Raw genomic sequence first — 23,753 nt, 5'->3', positions numbered from 1 at the left:
CCTCTTAGGTGGGAAATTAAATTAAATGTTTCCTTTAAAGCAGGATTTTCGCCTCCCAGAGCAACACATTCATTTGCTCCCAGGTTTTCCTCCTGGGATATTTTTGGGTTGCTGCAGGATTATCAGCAGCTCCTTAAGGTGAGGCTCCCCCTCAGCGTTTATTTTGCAGGGAATTTTCTGCTCCCTCGAATGAGGTGGAATTAAAATAGCCAAGATCCAATCCCAAGGCCAAGCAAGGCAAAATAATCTGGTTTTGAGCTGCTGGGCTGGCACAAACTCCTGGGCAGGGATCAGCTCCAGGCTTTTCCTGGGGCTTTGCAGCTGGAAAAGCCACCTGGACCTCGCAGTTCCTTCCTGAGCCCAGCTCTGTGCTCCTGTCAGCCCCGATCCCAAAACCAGGGATTTAATTCCTGCCAGGATTTGCCAGCAGAAACCTCCCAGGTGCTGGGCCAGCAGCAGGAAGGTCTCAAGCCGTGATTTTCCTTCTCCTTGGGAAAATGGGAGTGGTTTTTGTGGGACTGGAGGCTGGTCTAAGGGTTTGGGCTCCCCACGGATGAGGCTTGGGAGGTTTTCATCTCTAGCACCTCTCCTTTCTTCTGGCCTCGCAGCAAAGCTCATCCTTGAGGGTGTCTCCCAAAATTCCCTTTCCTTTTACTTTCCTTTAATTTCCCCAAATTCCCTTTCCTTTAACTTTACTCTAATCTCCCAAAATTCCCTTTCCTTTAACTTTAATCTCCCAAAATTCCCTTTCCTTTAACATCCCAAAATTCCCTTTCCTTGAACTTTCCTTTTATCTCCCAAAATTTCCTTTCCTTTAACTTTACTCTAATCTCCCAATATTCCCTTTCCTTTAACTTTTCTTTAATTTCCCCAAATTCCCTTTCCTTTAGCTTTACTCTAATCTCCCAAAATTCCCTTTCCTTTAACTTTACTCTAATCTCCCAAAATTCCCTTTCCTTTAACTTTCCTTTAATTTCCCCAAATTCCCTTTCCTTTAACTTTACTCTAATCTCCCAAAATTCCCTTTCCTTTAACTTCCCAATATTCCCTTTCCTTGAACTTTTATCTCCCAAAATTCCCTTTCCTTTAGCTTTACTCTAATCTCCCAAAATTCCCTTTCCTTGAACTTTTATCTCCCAAAATTCCCTTTCCCTTAACTTTCCTTTTATTTCCCCAAATTCCCTTTCCTTGAACTTTTATCTCTCAAAATTCCCTTTCCTTTAACTTTCCTTTTATCTCCCAAAATTCCCTTTCCTTTAACATCCCAAAATTCCCTTTCCTTGAACTTTCCTTTTATCTCCCAAAATTCCCTTTCCTTTAACTTCCCAATATTCCCTTTCCTTGAACTTTCATCTCCCAAAATTCCCTTTCCTTGAACTTTTATCTCCCAAAATTCCCTTTCCTTTACCAAGCTCCTTGGTGCTCAGCCTTCCCTTTGTCCCTTTTCCTTCTTCCAGAGTTCCTCCCTCAGAAATGCCATTTTTTGGCTGTACCATCGTGTTGGCTCCAAAATAAGTTTCTCACTCTTCCACACACCAGGTTTTTTCCCCCCCCTCCTCAACATTTCCTGCTGGTATTTTATTTGTCTCAATTTAGATGAGTTTCTATCACACCCACAAGATTCCCAAATCCTGTTTTTACCCTTTATTTTTTGCTCAGTGTTGGCAGCTTTTCTTTGAGCCTCAACGATTCTTTCAGATGTTGTTTTCTCATTCCCTGTTTGTGTCCCGCCGTCGGCCGTCAGGAAGCAAACCCACTTTTTTTGGGGTGGAAAGCTGCAATTCCTGCCCACAATTATTCTCTCACATTTTTTTTTTTTTTTGTCCCAATCTGTCGAGACACTTCAAGCTGTTGAGATTTTTTTTTTTTTTTTTTCTTTTCCATTCTGCTCTTCTCCTTTGGTTTCACCACAGTTCATCCCTTTTGGCGTTTACTGCTCCGAGTGTTGCTGGGAACAAATCTGGATTTATTATTTAAATGTATTTACTCCAGCAGCTGGCACTGGGCAGTGCCTGGAGGGAAGGGGTTGTGTAGGTGGATTTAAAAGCAGCTGCACGTGGTGCTGGAAGGTTTGGGCATGGTTTAGTGATCAGGTGTGGTAAACAGAGCTCAGCAGAGGTAACACCTTGGATACATCATCCCGAGAATAATCCTGGAGTTGTGGGGGATAAGAGGATGAGAGGAGAGAAGATTTAGAGTGATGCTCCCACTGCTTCACCTGGGGGTGTTCCCAGAGCTGCCTGGCTCGGCTTGGAGTCCAGGAGTTTCAAGATTGGGAAGTCATCGGTTGGGAGTGATCCTTGGACAACTGTTAGGGAACTCTCTGGGAAATAATATGGAAAAACTGTCTGGAAAATGATGGAAAGCCTGCTGGAGTGGGATTAGTTCTGTGGAGATGATCCAGGTGGAATAATGGGGCAGCAGGGGGAGAAACCCCCACAGAGTTCCCCCATCCTGAGGGATGAAGTGAGGGAACAGCCCAGGGTGAGGGACAGAGCACGGCACCAAAGAGCCCAGAGACTCTGGGGAGAAATATTAATGATTTTGGGACGTAATTAATCAACGCCTGAGTGACAGCAAACCATTGATTTGCTAGCAGCTGTTTTGCTGAGAAATAAACCTGATCTCCCCAGCTTCCACCCCAGAGGCTGTCAGAGACCTGGCTCAGGACTTGTTCACTGCCATGGCATGAAAGCCCAAGCAGCCCCTGGGATACCTTGGGTTTCTCTGAATTTCAAATTTGTTTTTCTTCCGAAACGCTGGCTCAGGTTTGCTTGCATTTCTGTTTAAACCCCTGGAAGTGGAAGGTTGAATATTTTTGGGAATGCTGCCAAAATATTGAGCTGTGCTGCGTGAGTTGCTTTGCTCCACGCTCTCGATAAAAGGTATTTGCTTTTTGTTGTCTCAAGGCTTGCCATGAAATCTGAAAACTCCAGGCTGTGTCACTTTAATATACAAACACTCCAAGCAATACAAAAGCCTTAAAATCAAAGCTGTGCTGTTATCTCTTCAGAGCAGGAGCTTTTTCAAGGAGCTTCTAATGCAGAAGTAGAATCACTTCCAGTTGCTGCTTTGAAGTTTTTTTATAGTGTGCTATCATGGACCTTTAATCCCTGCTGGGACTGCTCTTAAAAATTGGAGGAAATTGCAAAGTGAAGCAGTAAAGGGAAAGAAACAGCTTGGACATTTAATCAGCCTCACTTGGGAGAGGTGCTGGTGCTGTCCCCGTGAGAGGGAACCTGGTCACGGCTGGAATGGCCCTGTCTGGGTGCCCTGCAGCCTGGCCAGGAATAAAGATATAAAAAAAGATATCACAAAAGATATAAAATCTGCTCCACAATACTCTGACGTCACCCAGAGTGTCAGTGCTGGAGGTCTCAGCTCGTGGCAGGCACTGCTTATTCCTCTCTTTATTCAGGATGGGTCAGCCTGTCCTGAAGTTATTTTCCCCCCTCAGCTGGATAATTTCCTGCTCAGGTCCCTGTTCTCCATCCACTCAGAGATGAAAATAGCTGGGAACCTCCTTGACCTTCTGCCTTGATAATAAGTGCAATTAACAACCCGTGCCGTAACGAGCTGGAGAAACACAATGACTGTGTACCATCTTATTTAATTAAGCTGTGTTTCAGGAAAATTTCCTTTAAATGGCCACTTATATGGCCACTTATATGGCCATTTAAATGAAAATATTTCCAATCTTTTGGCAAGATTTCCCTGGCATTGAATCACTGAGGTTGGAAAAGATTTCCAAGACCTTCGAGTCCGACCTGTGCCCGATCCCCACCTTGTCACCAGCCCAGAGCACTGAGTGCCAGCTCCAGGTGTTCTTTGATTGGTTTCATCTTTCCTTTTTCTGACTGTTCCACTTCCCCTGATACCTCAGGTTTTAGCTTTTAGATTTCTCACATTCTGTGCTGCTTTAGTGTGTGGGTCTGGGATTCACATTAAGGGATGGTGAGCTCTCTGCACAGGGCAGAGAGACAAAACAATTCCTGCTCCAGCTGGGCACCAAGGACAAATGATCCAAACCTCAGCCCAGGAGCACAAACAGCGTGGGCTGGAGAGAGAAAAACAAGCAGGATGGGAGTGCCTGGGCTAAAGCTGGAATGGGACAATGAACTGCAAGGTGCAAATGGAGCAGAGCTGATCCCAGTGAGAGCCCCCGGGAGCGCTCGTGCATTTTGGGACCATTTTGGTTCCTCTTGGCTGCAGCCCTGGCTGGGCTCTGGTGCTGCCCAAGGTGGATCCATGGAGGAGATCCTTGGAATGAATCCCTGCTTTATTCTGTGACTCTGCTCTAGCTCAGCCTGCACAAGGCAGCACACTCTCCCTTCCATCAGTATCTGTCTCCCTTCTTTTCTCCTGCATCTGCCTCCTCCCTCCTTGTTTTCCCATCTTTTGGAATGAACTGCTCATGAACTCGAGGAATAGGAACAAAAACACCTCCAGACCATTCCCTGCTCCCCACGTGCCTTTGGGCTCCATAACCAGAGATGTTCTGATCCCACAGGCAGGAAAAATCCTCCTTTTATTCTTTCACATGTACATTTGTAGAGGGAAGAAGGAATAACATCCAGGCATTGGTGTTTGTCTTAACTGGGGCCTGATTTATCTGGGGCCTGATTTATGTCCCTCCTGCTCCCCAGGGTGCAGCTCTCAGAGTTTGTGTAGTGAAATGCCTCTAGAAAAGGAGCAGGCTTTGGAAACTATTTATGGGTTCCAACTGGCTGCTGTGCTATTTAATGAAGTCCCTGTCTTTGAGCCTCTGCCATTTAATTAAGTGCTTTATATAATTACTCTGTGACATCAATTCTGTCCACTCTGGAAGGTTTGTCTGTTCTTCCTGTAGGAGGTGTTTCCTTTAATGGGAGTTTTTGGGACCTTCAGCTCGGCAGGAGAAGCTGCAGCTGAATTCCAGGGCAGTCACTGTGCAGCAGGGTGGGATCCTGAGATCCTGATCTGGCCATTCTTTTTTTCCCCTCCATCACTTGTGTCCCTAAAATTTCTCTGATTCCTCCTGTTTTTAGGGAAAGGAGCTGTGTCACTACAACCAAAGCACCTCTTCCCTCAGAGCCTTCACATCCTCACCTCTCTGAGCTCAGCAGAGGGAATGTTTCCTTCTCTGGGGGAAAAAAAAAAAAAAAAAAAAAACTTTTAAAATAAATGTTCCCCCTTTTATTATTGTTTCCTGAAACCCTCAGATACTTTCTCAATCCTCAAATTCCAGATGCAATGAGCAGACAGGGTTTTCCATGAACAATTCCCTCATAACCTTCCCCCAGTCCATCATTATTACCCCACTATTTACACATCCTGGGATTCCAGGAGCCTTTTTAAGCGCTAAGTTGTGCCACAATCTCGTGTTTCAGCTGCTTATCACCCACATGATCCCAAAAAATCTCTTTTCCTGGCAGCCTGCTGCTCCAGGAGCACACGCAGAGGACACAAAAGTTTGCTTTATTCCGGATTAGTTTCACAGGGACCAGGAATGTGGCTTGTGAAAGTGTTTTCCTCGCTGGGAAATGGGAAATAATTGGGATTTCATGGGTTGTCACACGTGTGTCCCTGCAGTGGCACCCTGGGACTGCTGGGCACAGGGAGAGCAGAATTTAGCGTTTTTCCACCCCGGATTTTGTTGACTTCCTCGCTCCTCATTCCAGCTTTCCTGGCTGCCTCCAGCTCATTATTCGGGTCAGCACAGTGGATTTTTCAAACCCAGAGGGAGGGGAGGACCTCAGGAAATAGCCATCATTACATTTAACCAGAGCTCATTGAATCTGCAAGTTGCTCCCCTCCGAAATTTTAACTCCTGAAGGAAAATTTAAATCCTGAAGAAAAGTTAACTCTTTGTGTGCAGGGCTCGTCCCAGCTGTGGAAGGGACAGAGCCAAGTCCCAGTGGTGGCTCCATTCCTGGGTCCCTCTGGAAGAGCTGCTGGGATGAGCCCCGAGGCTCCCCAGCTCCTCTTCCTCACCCCAAAATGTTTTCTCTCCATCTCAGCTCCTCCTCACAGCTTTGGGTGCAACACGAGGCTAATTATGAATGGGGTTTCTTAACAGAGAACTTTTTAAGGTCAGACTTAAACGGAAGCTGGAGGATTGTTCCCAGCTTTAGATTTATCTCGTGTAGGAAAAGCCTTATCAAGGGACAGCATCTCCTGCTCCAGGAGCTTTCCTGCTTCCCTCAGGGGATTTATGGCTGGGGAAGGCAAAATGATAATATTTTACACACGAGCACTCTGTTTTTATTTGAAAATCCTGTGTGTTTATTTGAAAATCCTGTGTGTTTATTTGAAAATCCTGTGTGTTTGCTGCTTGCTGAGCTTTGGGGCTGTGCTGTGTGGAATGCCAGAAATATTCCATGTAGAGGTGCTGGGAGGAGTGGGAGACAGGTTTGTGACCAGCTGGTGAACACTGCTGAAATTCTAAGCAGGTGAAAACAGATTTTATTTTTTTTTTTTTTTCTCCTTGATCTCCTGTGTAAATCACCCAGACTGAATCTTCCCAGCTCTTGATTCCTGCTTGGCACAGAGTGAAGTCTCTAAATCAGGAGAGATCATTTAGGCTGAAATATTCCACTCCTCTCCCTCAGTGCTTGGAGGGAGAGAACAATGGCAGAGAGAAAGATGAATGCTTCTTGCTCTTTAATTGAGTCTAATGGGCTATAAATACATTTTTTCCCTCAACTACAGGAGCAGAATGAAAGGCTGATGGTAAAATTGGTTTTTCACTTTTAAAAAAAAAAAAAAAAAACTGCTCTTTGGAAAAGCTTCTGCACAGAGACACCTGTGGAAATCCCCTGGAGCAGTTTCAAGGCATTTTAATTCCTAATAAAAGCTTTCAGTTCAGGGCCTGCGCTGATGGGGGGTTACAGGGTTGGAAATGTCATTTAAAGTTGAGTCATTTTGCAAACCTCCTTTTTTTTTGTTTTTTTTTACCTTCAGTGTTGGACTTGATGAGCTCAGTAAAATCCAAAATGCAGCATTTTGTATCAAAAAAAAGGCTTGGAAAATGAGCAGTTCAACACCTGTAGAGGGTTTATGACACCCTGACCATCATTTTTAGGGTTATTGCTCTTTCTCTCTCTTCTGCCTGTTTATGCCAATATAAAAAAAATGATCTCTTTTGCTTAGATTTGATTACAGGGATATAAGAAAAGGTTTCAGTTAATCCTGCCTGGGTGAAATGCTCCTGGCTGGCCTTCACGTGCAACCCCTGCTCACAAAATTTAGGAAATAAACTGGAATTTGGGACCTGGGTTTTTCTGCATTGTTACCTGGTAATGGCCAGGTCTTTTCAGGCGTTTTAAAACCTTTTATTTACAGAGCTTCATTTCATATTCAGCTCATCTCCGTTAATAGTTCCACCCAATTAGCATCAAAATCTTGACATCCCTAATTTTTTTTTATTTTTTTTATTTTTTTTAGCACTTCAATCACACCTATTTTGCTTTGTGCCATTACCTAAATCGTGCCTTTGGTAAATTCAGATACGAGTCGAACATTCAGGTCCTTTCCTCGTGGCCACGGGGGTGTTTGTCAGAATGATTTGTCAGAACTGACAGCAGTTGTATCAAACACCTGCTTTGGGCCTCATTTTCACTTTCATTTCCCAATTTTTTCTCCCAAAAGAGGCATGGGTAATGATTGGCTTTCTAATTACGATCCAGGGTTTGTGCACGTGCACTTTAAACGCTGCTGCTTTTCTTTTTGCTGCAGGAAGAATTCCTTTCCTCTCATTATATTCTTAATTTTGGGGGTGTGTGTGTGTGGTTGTCAGAACAAATATTCAGGGTGGGATAACCCAGCCCAGCTGGGATTTGATATTTCCGTATCAAACAGAAATTTGGTGACTCCACAGCCTCTCAGGGCACCCTGTTTGACCAGGAAAAAAGAAGTTTTTATTTAAGTTCCTCTGGAATTTCCTGCATTTCCCTCTGTGCCCATTCAGGATAAACAGAAATCGTTCACTTGGAAGATTGTCCTGTGACTTCTCCGATTTTTGATGGAATTGTCGATAAATAATTCATAAATCCAGAGGAATTGCACTCACTTGCTGGGGGGGGCACCTGCAAATAACTTGCAATTAATAAATCCAAGCACAATTCTGGATATCTGATATTGCCCAGGGTGGTCCTAAAGGAAAATTTAGGGGCTCCACGAGCTCCCAGGGCAGTGGTGAGCCCATAATGGCCATGATTAATACAGGGAATAAATAGTGATAAAGTATTAAAATAAAGTACTAAAATATTACATAATAATAATAATATAAATAAAAAGTAATACATAAAAATTATAAATATTATTTCTTAAATAATAAATATTATTTGTGAAATCCATGAGCTCCCAGGGCAGTGGTGAGCCCATAATGGCCATAATTAATACAAGGAATAAATATTGATAAAGTATTAAAATACTAAAGTGTTAAAATATTAAATAATAATAAAATAATAAATAAAAAGTAATACATAAAAATAATAAATATTCTCTCTTAAATAATAAATATTATTTGTTAAATCCATGAGCTCCCAGGGCAGTGGTGAGCCCATAATGGACATAATTAATACAAGGAATAAATAGTGATAAAGTATTAAAATAAAGTACTAAAATATTAAATAATAATAACATAAAAATAAAAGTAATGCATAAAAATATAATAATATTAAATAATAAATATTATTTGTTAAATCCATGAGCTCCCAGGGCAGTGGTGAGCCCATAATGGACATAATTAACAAAATGTTAATTATTAGATATCAAATGTTAATAAAGTATTAAAATAAAGTACTAAATATTTAAATATTAATACGTTAGTATTAATGGATAATAAATCGTCTTGATAAATATTATTTATTAATAAATAGTATTAATAAATATAATTTATCGATAGTAAATGTAATAAATAATATTGATAAATATTTTATTAATAAAATAAATACTATTTGTTGTTACATTTAATAATTTATTTATCATTTGGAACCACAGAATTTGGGATATTCTGAAATTTGGGATATTCTGAAATTTGGAGCCTCGGAATTTGGGATATTCTGGAACTTGGGATATTCTGGAATTTGGAACCCCGGAATTTGGGATACTCTGGAATTTGAGATATTCTGAAATTTGGAACCGTGAAATCTGGGATATTCTGAAATTTGCAACCTCGGAATTTGGGATATTCTGAAATTTGGAACCCCAGAATTTGGGATATTTTGGAATTTGGGATATTCTGGAATTTGGAACCATGAAATTTGGGATATTCTGAAATTTGGAGCCTCGGAATTTGGGATATTCTGGAACTTGGGATATTCTGAAATTTGGGACCACAGAATTTGGCATATTCTGAAATTTGGAACCCCGGAATTTGGGATACTCTGGAATTTGGGATATTCTGGAATTTGGAACCCCAGAATTTGGGATATTTTGGAATTTGGGATATTCTGAAATTTGCAACCTCGGAATTTGGCATATTCTGAAATTTGGAACCCCAGAATTTGGGATATTCTGGAATTTGGAACCCCGGAATTTGGGATATTCTGGAATTTGGGATATTCTGGAATTTGGGATATTCTGCCTCCTCCGTGGATGAGCAGCATTCCCAAGGCTTTCCCTTTTGGGGAGGGATTTCCACGGAGCAGCATTTATAACAGAATTAATTTAAATTTATTTGGGCGTTTCAGTGCCAGAAACGTGGGATTTTGGGGGGAAATAGGAATTTTAAAGGTTTGGGGGGTTGGAGAGGTCAGGATGGGATGTGATGAGGATGGGGAAGGATGCAAATTTCCCCAAATTTCCTCAAATTTCCCCAAATTTCCTCAAATTTCCCCAAATTTCCCCAAATTTCCTCAAATTTCCCCAAATTTCCTCAAATTTCCCCAAATTTCCCCAAATTTCCTCAAATTTCCCCAAATTTCCCCAAATTTCCTCAAATTTCCCCAAATTTCCCCAAATTTCCCCAAATTTCCCCAGATTTCCCCAAATTTCCTCAAATTTCCCCAAATTTCCCCAGATTTCCCCAAATTTCCCCAAATTTCCTCAAATTTCCCCAAATTTCCCCAAATTTCCCCAGATTTCCCCAAATTTCCTCAAATTTCCCCAAATTTCCCCAGATTTCCCCAAATTTCCCCAAATTTCCCCAAATTTCCTCAAATTTCCCCAAATTTCCCCAAATTTCCCCCAAATTTCCCCAATTTTCCACAAATTTCCCCAAATTTCCCCAAATTTCCCCAAATTTCCCCAGATTTCCCCAAATTTCCTCAAATTTCCCCAGATTTCCCCAAATTTCCCCAAATTTCCCCAGATTTCCCCAAATTTCCCCAGATTTCCCCAAATTTCCTCAAATTTCCCCAAATTTCCCCAGATTTCCCCAAATTTCCCCAAATTTCCCCAGATTTCCCCAAATTTCCCCAGATTTCCCCAAATTTCCCCAGATTTCCCCAAATTTCCTCAAATTTCCCCAAATTTCCCCAGATTTCCCCAAATTTCCCCAAATTTCCCCAGATTTCCCCAAATTTCCCCAGATTTCCCCAAATTTCCCCAAATTTCCCCAGATTTCCCCAAATTTCCTCAAATTTCCCCAAATTTCCCCAGATTTCCCCAAATTTCCCCAAATTTCCCCAGATTTCCCCAAATTTCCCCAGATTTCCCCAAATTTCCCCAGATTTCCCCAAATTTCCTCAAATTTCCCCAAATTTCCCCAGATTTCCCCAAATTTCCCCAAATTTCCCCAGATTTCCCCAAATTTCCCCAAATTTCCCCAGATTTCCCCAAATTTCCCCAGATTTCCCCAAATTTCCCCAGATTTCCCCAAATTTCCTCAAATTTCCCCAAATTTCCCCAAATTTCCCCAAATTTCCCCAGATTTCCCCAGATTTCCCCAAATTTCCCCAAATTTCCCCAAATTTCCCCAGATTTCCCCAAATTTCCTCAAATTTCCCCAGATTTCCCCAAATTTCCCCAAATTTCCCCAGATTTCCCCAAATTTCCTCAAATTTCCCCAAATTTCCCCAGATTTCCCCAAATTTCCCCAAATTTCCCCAAATTTCCCAAATTTCCCCAAATTTCCCCAGATTTCCCCAGATTTCCCCAAATTTCCCCAGATTTCCCCAAATTTCCCCAGATTTCCCCAAATTTCCCCAAATTTCCCCAGATTTCCCCAAATTTCCCCAGATTTCCCCAAATTTCCTCAAATTTCCCCAAATTTCCCCAGATTTCCTCAAATTTCCCCAAATTTCCCCAAATTTCCCCAGATTTCCCCAAATTTCCTCAAATTTCCCCAAATTTCCCCAAATTTCCCCAAATTTCCCCAGATTTCCCCAGATTTCCCCAAATTTCCCCAAATTTCCCCAAATTTCCCCAGATTTCCCCAAATTTCCTCAAATTTCCCCAGATTTCCCCAAATTTCCCCAAATTTCCCCAGATTTCCCCAAATTTCCTCAAATTTCCCCAAATTTCCCCAGATTTCCCCAAATTTCCCCAAATTTCCCCAAATTTCCCCAAATTTCCCCAAATTTCCTCAAATTTCCCCAAATTTCCCCAAATTTCCCCAAATTTCCCCAGATTTCCCCAGATTTCCCCAAATTTCCCCAAATTTCCCCAAATTTCCCCAGATTTCCCCAAATTTCCTCAAATTTCCCCAGATTTCCCCAAATTTCCCCAAATTTCCCCAAATTTCCTCAAATTTCCCCAAATTTCCCCAGATTTCTCCAAATTTCCCCAAATTTCCCCAGATTTCCCCAAATTTCCCCAGATTTCCCCAAATTTCCCCAGATTTCCCCAAATTTCCTCAAATTTCCCCAAATTTCCCCAGATTTCCCCAAATTTCCCCAAATTTCCCCAAATTTCCCCAGATTTCCCCAAATTTCCCCAAATTTCCCCAGATTTCCCCAAATTTCCCCAGATTTCCCCAAATTTCCTCAAATTTCCCCAAATTTCCCCAGATTTCCTCAAATTTCCCCAAATTTCCCCAAATTTCCCCAAATTTCCCATTCAGCGAGGGAGGAGATGCGTTCTCCAGGCACCACTTGGTTTTGTGCCTCAAAATTTAGAATAAAAAATTTAGAAGAAATACATTGAGCTTTATCCAACTCTGCCACGTGATGCTTTAAAATTTAGTATAAAAAATTCCAAATAAACACATTAATTTCGATTCCGCTCTGCCACTTTGTGCCTTAAAATTCCGAATAAAAATTTCGAATAAAAATTTAGAATAAAAATGTAGAATAAAGCCATTAAGTTTGGTTCCACTCTGCCACTTTGTGCCTTGAAATTTCAAATAATAATTTAGAATAAAAATTCCGAATAAACACACTAATTTTGATTCTGCTCTGCCACTTTGTGCCTTAAAATTCCGAATAAAAATTTAGAATAAAAATCTAGAGTAAAGGCATTAAATTTGGTTTCACTCTGCCACTTTGTGCCTTGAAATTTAGAATAAAAATTTAGAATAAACACGTTAATTTTTATTCCACTCTGCCACTTTGTGCCTTAAAATTTCAAATAAAAATTTAGGGGGAAAAAAATCAGATTAAAGCCATTAAATTTGGTTCCACTCTGCCACTTTGTGCCTTGAAATTTCGAATAAAAATTTCTAATAAAGCCATTAATTTGGTTTCACTGTGCCGCTCTGTGCCTTAAAATTTCGAATAAAAATTCTGAATAAACACATTAATTTTGATTCTGCTCTGCCACTTTGTGCCTTAAAATTTAGAATAAAAATTTAGGAAAAAAAAATCAGATTAAAGCCATTAAGTCTGGTTCCACTCTGCCACTTTGTGCCTTGAAATTTCGAATAAAAATTTAGAATAAAAATTTCGAATATAAATTTCGAATAAAGTCATTAAGTTTGGCTTCACTGTGCCACTTTATGCCTTAAAATGTAGAATAAAAATTCCAAATAAACACATTAATTTCGATTCTGCTCTGCCACTTTGTGCCTTAAAATTTCAAATAAAAATTTCAAATAAAGCCATTAAGTTTGGTTCCACTGTGCCACTCTGTGCCTTAAAATTTTGAATAAAAATTTAGAAAAAAAAAATCAGATTAAAGCCATTAAATCTGGTTCCAGTCTGCCACTTTATGCCTTAAAATTTCGAATAAAAATTCCGAATAAACACATTAATTTTGATTCTGCTCTGCCACTTTGTGCCTTGAAATTTCGGAAAAAAAATCAGATTAAAGCCATTAAATCTGGTTCCACTCTGCCACTTTGTGCCTTGAAATTTCGAATAAAAATTTAGAATAAAAATTTAGAATAAACACATTAAATTTGATTCCGCTGTACCACTTTGTGCCTTAAAATTTTGAGTAAACACATTAATTTCGATTCCGCTCTGCCACTTTCTGACTTAAAATCACGATTAAAAATTTAGGGAAAAAAAAATCAGATTAAAGCCATTAAATTTGATTCCGCTCTGCCACTTTGTGCCTTAAAATTTCGAATAAAAATTTAGGAAAAAAAATCAGATTAAAGCCATTAAATTTGATTCCGCTCTGCCACTTTGTGCCTTAAAATTTCGAATAAAAATTTCTAATAAAGCCATTAAGTTTGGTTTCACTGTGCCACTTTGTGCCTTAAAATTACGAATAAAAATTTAGGAAAAAAAATCAGATTAAAGCCATTAAATCTGGTTCCACTCTGCCACTTTGCGCCTTGAAATGTCGAATAAAAATTCCAAATAAACACACTAATTTCGATTCTGCTCTGCCACTTTGTGCCTTGAAATTTCGGAAAAAAAATCAGATTAAAGCCATTAAATCTGGTTCCACTCTGCCACTTTGTGCCTTGAAATTTCGAATAAAAATTTAGAATAAAAATTTAGAATAAACACATTAAATTTGATTCCGCTGTACCACTTTGTGCCTTAAAATTTTGAGTAAACACATTAATTTCGATTCCGCTCTGCCACTTTCTGACTTAAAATCACGAATAAAAATTTAGGAAAAAAAAAATCAGATTAAAGCCATTAAATTTGATTCCGCTCTGCCACTTTGTGCCTTGAAATTTCGAATAAAAATTTCTAATAAAGCCATTAAGTTTGGTTTCACTGTGCCACTTTGTGCCTTAAAATTACGAATAAAAATTTAGGAAAAAAAAATCAGATTAAAGCCATTAAATTTGATTCCACTCTGCCACTTTGTGCCTTAAAATTTCGAATAAAAATTTCTAATAAAGCCATTAAGTTTGGTTTCACTGTGCCACTTTGTGCCTTAAAATTACGAATAAAAATTTAGGAAAAAAAATCAGATTAAAGCCATTAAATTTGATTCCACTCTGACACTTTGTGCCTTGAAATTCCGAATAAAAATTCCGAATAAACACACTAATTTCGATTCTGCTCTGCCACTTTGTGCCTTAAAATTTCGAATAAAAATTTAGGAAAAAAAAATCAGATTAAAGCCATTAAATTTGATTCCACTCTGCCACTTTGCGCCTTGAAATTCCGAATAAAAGTTCCGAGCCAGAATTCCGAATGGAGCCGCTGACTCTGGTTCCCTGTGCCCCGCAGTCGGCGGCGGAGTACGTGAAGGCGCGGCTGCCCGAGGTGCTGAAGCAGCACCTGCAGGACTACGAGCGGGACAAGGAGAACAGCGTGCTGTCCTACCAGAGCATCCTGGAGCAGCAGATCCTCTCCATCGACAGGGAGATGCTGGAGAAGCTCACGGTGTCCTACGACGAGGCAGGTATGGCTGGGCTGGAATTCTCATTTGCCTGCCCCAAAAATGGCTCAATTCCCCAAAAACGTTGTGCAGGTTCAGCTTTGTCCTTGTCTTTGTGAAATGCTTCTTCCTCCTCATAATTCTCATTTTCCTGCCCCAAAAATGGCTCAATTGCCCAAAACCCTGGTGCAGGTTCAGTTTGTTCTTGTCTTTGTGAAATGTTTAATCCTCCTCAAGTGGTTCCTCATAATTCTCATTTTCCTGCCCCAAAGATGGCTGATTTCCCCAAAACCCTGGTGCAGGTTCAGCTTTGTCCTTGTTTTTGTGAAATGCTTCTTCCTCCTCAAGTGGTTCATCATAATTCTCATTCTTCTGCCCCAAAAATGGCTCAATTCCCCAAAACTTTGGGGCAGGTTGAGCTTTTGTCCTTGTTTTTGTGAAATGCTTCTTCCTCCTCAAGTGGTTCATCATAATTCCCATTTTTCTGCCCCAAAAATGGCTCAATTCCCCAAAAACCTTGTGCAGGTTCAGTTTGTTCTTGTCTTTGTGAAATGTTTGATCTTCCTCAAGTGGTTCCTCATAGTTCTCATTTTCCTGCCCCAAAAATGGCTCATTCCCAAAAACCTTGTGCAGGTTCACCTTTGTCCTTGTTTTTGTGAAATGCTTCTTCCTCCTGAAATGGTTCATCATAATTCTCATTCTTCTGCCCCAAAAATGGCTCAATTCCCCAAAAACGTTGTGCAGGTTGAGCTTTTGTCCTTGTCTTTGTGAAATGTTTCATCCTCCTCAAGTGGTTCCTCATGATTCCCATTTTCCTGCCCCAAAAATCACTGATTTCCCCAAACTCCTTGTGCAGTTTGTTCTTGTTTTTGTGAAATGTTTTATCCTCCTCAAGTGGTTCCTCATAATTCTCATTTTCCTGCCCCAAAGATGGCTGATTTCCCCAAAACCCTGGTGCAGGTTCAGCTTTGTCCTTGTTTTTGTGAAATGTTTGATCCTCTTCAAGTGGTTCCTCATAGTTCTCATTTTCCTGCCCCAAAAATCACTGATTTCTCCAAACCCCTTGTGCAGTTTGTTCTTGTTTCTGTGAAATGTTTGATCCTCCTCAAGTGGTTCCTCATAATTCTCATTTTCCTGCCCCAAAAATGGCTCATTTCCCAAAAACCCTGGGGCAGGTTGAGCTTTTGTCCTTGTTTTTGTGAAATGCTTCTTCCTCCTCAAGTGGTTCATCATAATTCCCATTTTTCTGCCCCAAAAATGGCTCAATTCCCCAAAAACCTTGTGCAGGTTCAGCTTTGTCCTTGTTTTTGTGAAATGCTTCTTCCTCCTGAAGTGGTTCCTCTTAATTCTTATTTTCCTGCCCCAAAAATCACTGATTTCCCCAAACTCCTTGTGCAGCTTGTTCTTGTTGTTGTGAAATGTTTGATCCTCCTCAAGTGTTCCTCATAATTCTCATTTTATTGCCCCAAAAATGGCTCCTTTTTCCAAAAACGTTGTGCAGGTTCAGCTTTGTCCTTGTCTTTGTGAAATGTTTGATCTTCCTCAAGTGGTTCCTCATGATTCCCATTTGCCTGCCCCAAAAATGGCTCAATTCCCCAAAACCCTGGGGCAGGTTGAGCTTTTGTCTTTGTTTTTGTGAAATGCTTCTTCCTCCTGAAGTGGTTCATCATAATTCTCATTTTCCTGCCCCAAAAATGGCTCAATTCCCCAAAACCCTCGTGCAGGTTCAGTTTGTTCTTGTTTTTGTGAAATGTTTGATCTTCCTCAAGTGGTTCCTCATAATTCTCATTTTCCTGCCCCAAAGATGGCTGATTTCCCCAAAACCCTGGTGCAGGTTCAGCTTTGTCCTTGTTTTTGTGAAATGTTTGATCCTCTTCAAGTGGTTCCTCATAGTTCTCATTTTCCTGCCCCAAAAATCACTGATTTCTCCAAACCCCTTGTGCAGTTTGTTCTTGTTTCTGTGAAATATTTGATCCTCCTCAAGTGGTTCCTCATAATTCTCATTTTCCTGCCCCAAAAATGGCTCAATTCCCCAAAACCCTGGGGCAGGTTGAGCTTTTGTCCTTGTTTTTGTGAAATGCTTCTTCCTCCTCAAGTGGTTCATCATAATTCCCATTTTTCTGCCCCAAAAATGGCTCAATTCCCCAAAAACCTTGTGCAGGTTCAGCTTTGTCCTTGTTTTTGTGAAATGCTTCTTCCTCCTGAAGTGCTTCCTCTTAATTCTTATTTTCCTGCCCCAAAAATCACTGATTTCTCCAAACCCCTTGTGCAGGTTGAGCTTTTGTCCTTGTCTTTCTGAAATGCTTCTTCCTCCTGAAATGGTTCCTCATAATTCCCATTTTTTTGCCCCAAGAATGGCTCATTCCCAAAAACCTTGTGCAGGTTCAGATTTTGTCCTTGTTTTTGTGAAATGTTTGTTCCTCCTGAGGCAATTCCTTAGAATTGTCATTTTACCACCCTGAGAAATCGCTCATTTTCAGTCTTTCCCTTGTTTTTGTGAAATGTTTATTCCTCCCCAAGCGGTTCCTTAGAATTCTCATTTTTCTGTGCAAAAAAAAAAAAAAAAATCACTCATTTTCAGCCTTTCCCCAAACCCAGGTTCAACTTTTCTCCTTCACAAATTCCCAATTTTTGGGCTTTCCCAGCTGAGAGTGGACTGGGCAGGCACAAAACCTGATTTTGAACCTGCCACGAGGCCGTGGGCAGCCAAACCTGCTTTTAATGATGCAGAAAAAATAAACTTCAAAATTTGTTGCTTTCTGTCACCTCTGTTGATCTTTTCTCACACAGAATTTCCCAAAATCTTGTAATTTTTTTTTTTTTTTTCCTCCCTTAGTTTGGTCACTCCAGCTCTTCTCCACTTATTTTCATTTAAAGGAGTTTGTTAGGGAGGAGAAAATGCAGGGAAATTACGGATTCCTGTCAGAAAGAAAAGAAAGCTTCTTCCTTGATGGAAATCTCCGTGTTTGCACGGCAAAAATACAGATTAAAACTGCCTGAAACGCATATTTGGGGATTTGCCTCACCCAGCAAAAATCATGTGGAAATGAGAAGCTCCACAATTACTGGCTTAGAAAATTCCCAGCTGTAAATGAAAGCCCAAAATTCCAGAGATGAAAACACAGCAGTGGAGCCCCTCATCCTCCAAATTGTGTCCCCTATTTATGAGAAAGGCAGAAATGGCTCTACCTGCCCTTGAAACGAGAGCTGACTGTGAGCAAAGCACAGAAAATGGGCAGTTAAATGTAATTACAGCAGCTGCTGCTGGCCCTGGCTGCTCCAGCCCTTGGAGCTGGCATTTCCCCTTTTTTGGGCTTTTTTTTTTTTTTTTTCTCCAGCAAAATCAACTGAATGAGGGACTCGAGCTGCTGGTGGGGCAGGAAAAGTGAAGGGAACAGTCCTTGAAAATTGGCAAAATAGAGGTGAAAGGGGAGAAAAGACAGTTTTGTCTGGCAGGGGGTGACGTGGGCGGATCCCCCAGACCCCTCCTGGAGCACTGGCAGGGTTTCCTCTCTGCAGAAAGGATGGGCAGGTGGAATTCCAGCCGGGAATCCCACCAGGGAAGCTGCAGAAGGAGGGGTTGGAGGGGCTCCAAGGGCTCGGACACCGATCCTGGCTGGGTGTGGTGGACAGGGAAGCACTTCCCCACCTTTCCCATCCCTCTTGGAAGGACCATTTTGCACCCCCAGGTAAATCCTTTCTCCCCTGGGATGTTTCCTAGAGCGGGTTGAGTTCAGCTGCGTCCATTTGCCAGAAGAAAGCTGAACTGCTCTGGGTCTGGCACAATTTTGGGTGTTAATTTGGCCTTTTTTGGCAACATCCAGCGTTAATAAAGTGCGGCCTTGGTGGACTCCACATCCCAATGTGGATCTTTGCCTCTTTTTGTGAATCTTTCCCTTTAGGAAATCAATCCATCAGAGCTACAAATAAAATGAGTTTGTCTGGAAATAGTCAAATGCTGGCAAGATTTTTTTTTTTTTTTTGGTGAGGTTTGAGTAAGGAAGCATTAAAAAGTGAAAGGAGGCCAAAAGTGACAGATGGGGACAAATCCTCTCCTAATCTCTAAATCCTTTAGTTTAAAAAGTGGCATTCTTGACTAGCTAAGGCTGGGGTAATTTTGTGCAAGAATATTTTCTCCCAACAAAGCTTTTCTGGCTCTTAATCCCATTCCTTTGATTTACAGCATTCCTAAACATCTGAGGTGGTCAGTGCCTGATCTGTGGCAAATTTTGGTTATTTAAAGGCATTTTGGCATTTAATTCCAGTGTGCCAGGGAATTCCAGCCTGCTGGGAGGTTCTGGAGGTTTTTTTTGTCCTGTGGGAAATTGGTTTTTTTTTTCCTTAATGGATGGCCCTTCTTCTCCAGGAGTCCTGAAAAAATTGAGTTTCATTACTGCACAACAGAAAAAGAGATGGGATTCATTTTTCCCTGCTGTCAAGCAGTCCCAGAGATGTTGATATTTAGGGATTGCATCCAGAGCTGGGTGCCAGCCCCAAAATGGGATTTTTTTTAGCTGATATTTGGGGTGAGAGGGGCAGGAAGGGGAAGATGGGAATGGAGAGGAGATAAAAGGGAAATGGGAAATATTCCTGCAATTTTGAGGAGGGCTCAGTGCTTGGGGGGGGGGTCACAGCTGGGACTCCCCAGCCTTGGAAGTTTTTCCCACCCTCCACCACGCTGGCATTCCGTGACAGGAACATTTCCTTGCTGGTCAGGAATATCCATTTCATGAGAGGAAAAACGATGTTTTTTCACACCTAAACGCAGCCCCTGCTGTTCCTGCAGGCACCACGTGTCTGATCGCCCTCCTGTCCGACAAGGAGCTGACCGTGGCCAACGTGGGCGACTCCCGGGGCGTCCTCTGTGACAAGGATGGCAATGCCATCCCCCTGTCCCACGACCACAAGCCCTACCAGCTGAAGGAGAGGAAGAGGATTAAGAGAGCTGGTGAGTTGTTGGAAGGTTCGGCTTTTATTTGTCACTAAAATTGACATTTTTCACCTGGGAGAGGTGGGAAGCGCCCGACTGAGGTGGCAGCAGATCAAATCTCCTGTTTTCCACCCAAAATTCCAGTGGGGTGTACCAGGGCAGAGGTGGCAGCAGATCAAATCTCTCCTTTTCCACCCAAAATTCCAGTGGGATGTCCCAGGGCAGAGGTAGCAGATCAAATGTCTCCTTTTCCACCCAAAATTCCAGTGGGATGTCCCAGGGCAGAGGTGGCAGCAGATCAAATCTCCTGTTTTCCACCCAAAATTCCAGTGGGATGTCCCAGAGCAGAGGTGGCAGCAGATCAAATCTCTCCTTTTCCACCCAAAATTCCAGTGGGATGTCCCAGGGCAGAGGTAGCAGATCAAATGTCTCCTTTTCCACCCAAAATTCCAGTGGGATGTCCCAGGGCAGAGGTGGCAGCAGATCAAATCTCCTGTTTTCCACCCAAAATTCCAGTGGGATGTCCCAGGGCAGAGGTGGCAGCAGATCAAATCTCCTGTTTTCCACCCAAAATTCCAGTGGGATGTCCCAGTGCAGAGGTGGCAGCAGATCAAATCTCTCCTTTTCCACCCAAAATTCCAGTGGGATGTCCCAGGGCAGAGGTGGCAGCAGATCAAATCTCTCCTGTTTTCCACCCAAAATTCCAGTGGGATGTCCCAGGGCAGAGGTGGCAGCAGGTGACCCACCCCTTACCCAGCTGGTTGGGGTAGGGAGAACAGCCTTCAGCAGCCCAGTGACCATCCCTTGGGATCTCCACGTGGATAACCAGGAGCATCCCAGGAGCTTCAGCCCCAGCCCTGCCCAAAGCCTGGCTTTGAGAGGCCTGGTCTGAGCCTGAGGGAGGTTTAGTGCTAAAATCAGCTTGGGTATTCTAAAGAGCTACTTGGATGTTCCCAAAATGCTCCTCGGATGTTCCCAAGAGCAGCTTGGATGTCCCAAAGAGCTTCTTGGATATTCCAAAGAGCTCCTTGGATATTCCAAAGAGCAGATTAGGTATTTCAAAGAGCAGCTTGGGTGTCCCAGAGAGCTTCTTGGATATTCCCAAGAGCTCCTTGGATATTCCAAAGAGCAGCTTGGATGTTCCAAAGAAGTCCTTGGATGTTCCCAAGTGCTGCCTGGATGTCCCAGAGAGCTCCTTGAATGTTCCAAAGAGCTCCTTGGATCTTCCCAAGTGTTGCCTGGATGTTCCCAAGAGCTCCCTGGATGTCCCATAGAGCTCCTTGGATATCCCAGAGAGCTCCTTGGATATTCCAAAGAGCTCCTTGGATATTCCAAAGAGCAGCTTGGATGTTCCCAAGTGCTGCCTGGATGTCCCAGAGAGCTCCTTGGATGTCCCAGAGAGCAGCTTGCATGTCCCAAAGAGCTCCCTGGATGTCCCAAAGAGCTCCTTGGATATTCCAAAGAGCTCCTTGGATGTTCCCAAGTGCTGCCTGGATGTCCCAAAGAGCAGCTTGCATGTCCCAAAGAGCTCCTTGGATGTTCCCAAGTGCTGCCTGGATGTCCCAGAGAGCTCCTTGAATGTTCCAAAGAGCTCTTTGGATCTTCCCAAGTGTTGCCTGGATGTTCCCAAGAGCTCCTTGGATGTCCCAAAGAGGAGCCTGGATGTCCCAAAGAGCTCCTTGGATGTCCCAAAGAGCTCCTTGGATGTCCCAAAGAGCTCCCTGGATGTTCCAAAGAGCTTCTTGGATATTCCAAAAAGCTCCTTGGATGTCCCAAAGAGCTTCTTGGATGTCCCAAAGAGCAGCTTGGATGTCCCAAAGAGCTCCTTGGATGTTCCCAAGTGCTGCCTGGATGTCCCAAAGAGCTCCTTGGATGTTCCCAAGTGCTGCCTGGATGTCCCAAAGAGCTCCTTGGATGTCCCAAAGAGCTCCTTGGATGTTCCCACGAGCTGCTCTAAGCGTTGCTCTTTCTCCCCAGGTGGATTCATCAGCTTCAACGGCTCGTGGCGCGTGCAGGGCATCCTGGCCATGTCGCGCTCGCTGGGCGATTACCCCCTGAAGAACCTGAACGTGGTGATCCCCGACCCCGACATCCTGAGCTTTGACCTGGACAAACTGCAGCCAGAGTTCATGATCCTGGCCTCGGACGGGCTGTGGGACGCCTTCAGCAACGAGGAGGCCGTGCGGTTCATCAAGGAGCGCCTGGACGAGCCGCACTTCGGGGCCAAGAGCATCGTGCTGCAGTCCTTCTACAGGGGCTGCCCCGACAACATCACGGTCATGGTGGTGAAGTTCAGGAATAGCAGCAAAGCGGAGGAGCAGCAGTGAGGAGCCCCCGGGCCCGCTCAGGACTCAGAACAGTTTGTCCGTGGTGGGAAGCTCCAGGAACGCCGTGCGGGCTCTCCCGCAGCAGCGGATCTCTCTGGGCTCTGCTCGTGGCTTGACAAAAGGAGCAATACAACAAATCCATGCTGAGCGACCACAAGAACCCAGTTTGTCCCCCGTGTCCCTGCCCTGTGCCCTCGCTGCTCCTTAGGAACCGACTGGAACCGCCCCCCCCCCCCCATTTCTCACGTTTCTTTAGGAATCCTGTGTAGGTTTTTGGTTTGATTGGTCCCCTCTGGTGTGGCAGCCCCAGGCTGGCTCGGGGGCACGGCAGGGTCAGGGCAGTGCTGCTGCTTTTCCCTCCTGGGTGTCACTGCTCAGGAGCTGCTCTCGTGTTCCCCGTCTCTGTCCCCTGCGGTGGAAGGGGTGGGTAGGAGAAGGGTTTGTGATGTGAAGGAGGAAGAGGAGCCAACTCTCAGCCTGCTGCCGCTGCTGGCTCTCGCTTTCTTTAACCGCCCCCCGGAACAAACCCCTGCCGAGCATGTGAGTAGGTAGAGCTCCTGAATGACCACGTTTATTCAGGCTGTGCATTACTCCAGAACAGTTCTTCTAGGCCATATTGTATCCAAGCCAACTCATGGTGGGCTTCAGCAAAGCCCTGGGAGTTCTGAACCTCCTGGACGGGAACAGAGCTCAGCTGGGATAGCACAATGTCTGTCCTTCGCCGAGAATCACCCCGACCTTATTTCTGTGGCACGGGCTTGGAAAGTGATGTGAGAGAAAATGAATTTCGCTGGTGACTGTTGGGAAGCTCACCCAAGCAGGGCGTTCCTCAGAGCTACCTAGCTGGGAGTCAAGCCTGTGAAAAGACTTCCTTGTACCACTGCAGATGGATTTGTGGTGTTAATCCCAGGGCAGACCCCCCTGGAACGGGCTTTTGGGATGACATGCAAATGCCAGGCAGCATCAGTGCACTGTAGAGATGAAAGGTTGTGTTAAATCTAGATTTCAAAAAGTATGTTTAGATCTAACTTTCAGTATTTAATTGTATTTTGGGATCTGTGGCTGCTGTAAGTTGGAATGAGGACAGTTTGGGTTCGCTGCACCTCTGGTACCAGCTGTGTCATGGCAGAGGGACAGGGCAGGCAGGACTTTGGATGGCTCCTTTTTCCTTATCCTGCCTCACAGAAGTCCTTGGGATCTCCCCAGAACGTGGTCCTGGACAATCTGCTCAAGTCTTCAGGGTGATGGAGGCTGCCCGTGTTTGGCTGTGGAGCTGGGTCAGGGATGTGATGGATTCCTGGCCTTGCCTGTTCCTTGGGAAAGGAGAGTATTCCTCATTCCCCAGCTGCCTGCCCCCCCTGCTCACCTGCAGGGCTTTGGGGTGGGGCTGAGCTGTGCTGGGAAGGTGCTGAGGGGGTCGGGGTCTCTCAAGGCAAAAAATCAAAGAGCACAAACTCCTGCTCGAGAAGGAATCCCCACCTTTGTCTTGTTTTGCCCCTAGGTCACCTCTCCCCCAAGAAACTTCCCTCCTTTAATTTGTTAGGGGATAATCTCGGCCCTCAATTGGCTCTGGTGGTATTTCCAAAATGTGTCTGGACCCCCGTGCTCGTGCTGAAGTCCAGAGCCCCTGAGAAGTGTCCAGCAGCCTCTGTGCAGCAGGCAGGCAGCACTGCTCCATTCCCAGGGGATGGGATGGGATGGGATGGGATGGGATGGGATGGGATGGGATGGGAGCTTCCTGACGTTCCAATCCTGCACTCAGTGCAGCCGAGCTGCAGCCTGGCTGCTCAGCTGAGCAGCTACAGGAATTGGGAATAATTGCTTCAGTTCTGTTCAGTGTGCAG

The 23,753-nt window shown here is 43.5% G+C and overlaps 1 protein-coding gene across 1 annotated transcript in view; it reads left to right on the top strand.

The window, feature by feature from the left end:
- Positions 1–23,573, top strand: part of PPM1L (protein phosphatase, Mg2+/Mn2+ dependent 1L) — a 70,553-nt gene extending 46,980 nt beyond the window's left edge. The window contains exons 2-4 of the mRNA XM_053951755.1: positions 14,502–14,676; positions 19,439–19,600; positions 21,560–23,573. Coding sequence (XP_053807730.1) covers positions 14,502–14,676; positions 19,439–19,600; positions 21,560–21,909 — 687 coding nt within the window. The 3' untranslated portion in view covers positions 21,910–23,573. The remainder of the gene's footprint in view (positions 1–14,501; positions 14,677–19,438; positions 19,601–21,559) is intronic.
- The last annotated feature ends 180 nt before the right edge of the window (positions 23,574–23,753 follow it).

The sequence above is a fragment of the Vidua chalybeata genome, chromosome 10, assembly GCF_026979565.1.
Source record: "Vidua chalybeata isolate OUT-0048 chromosome 10, bVidCha1 merged haplotype, whole genome shotgun sequence".
NCBI lineage: Eukaryota > Metazoa > Chordata > Aves > Passeriformes > Viduidae > Vidua > Vidua chalybeata.
Note: the sequence above shows the minus strand (reverse complement) of the source record. Positions and strands in the feature narration are given on the sequence as shown.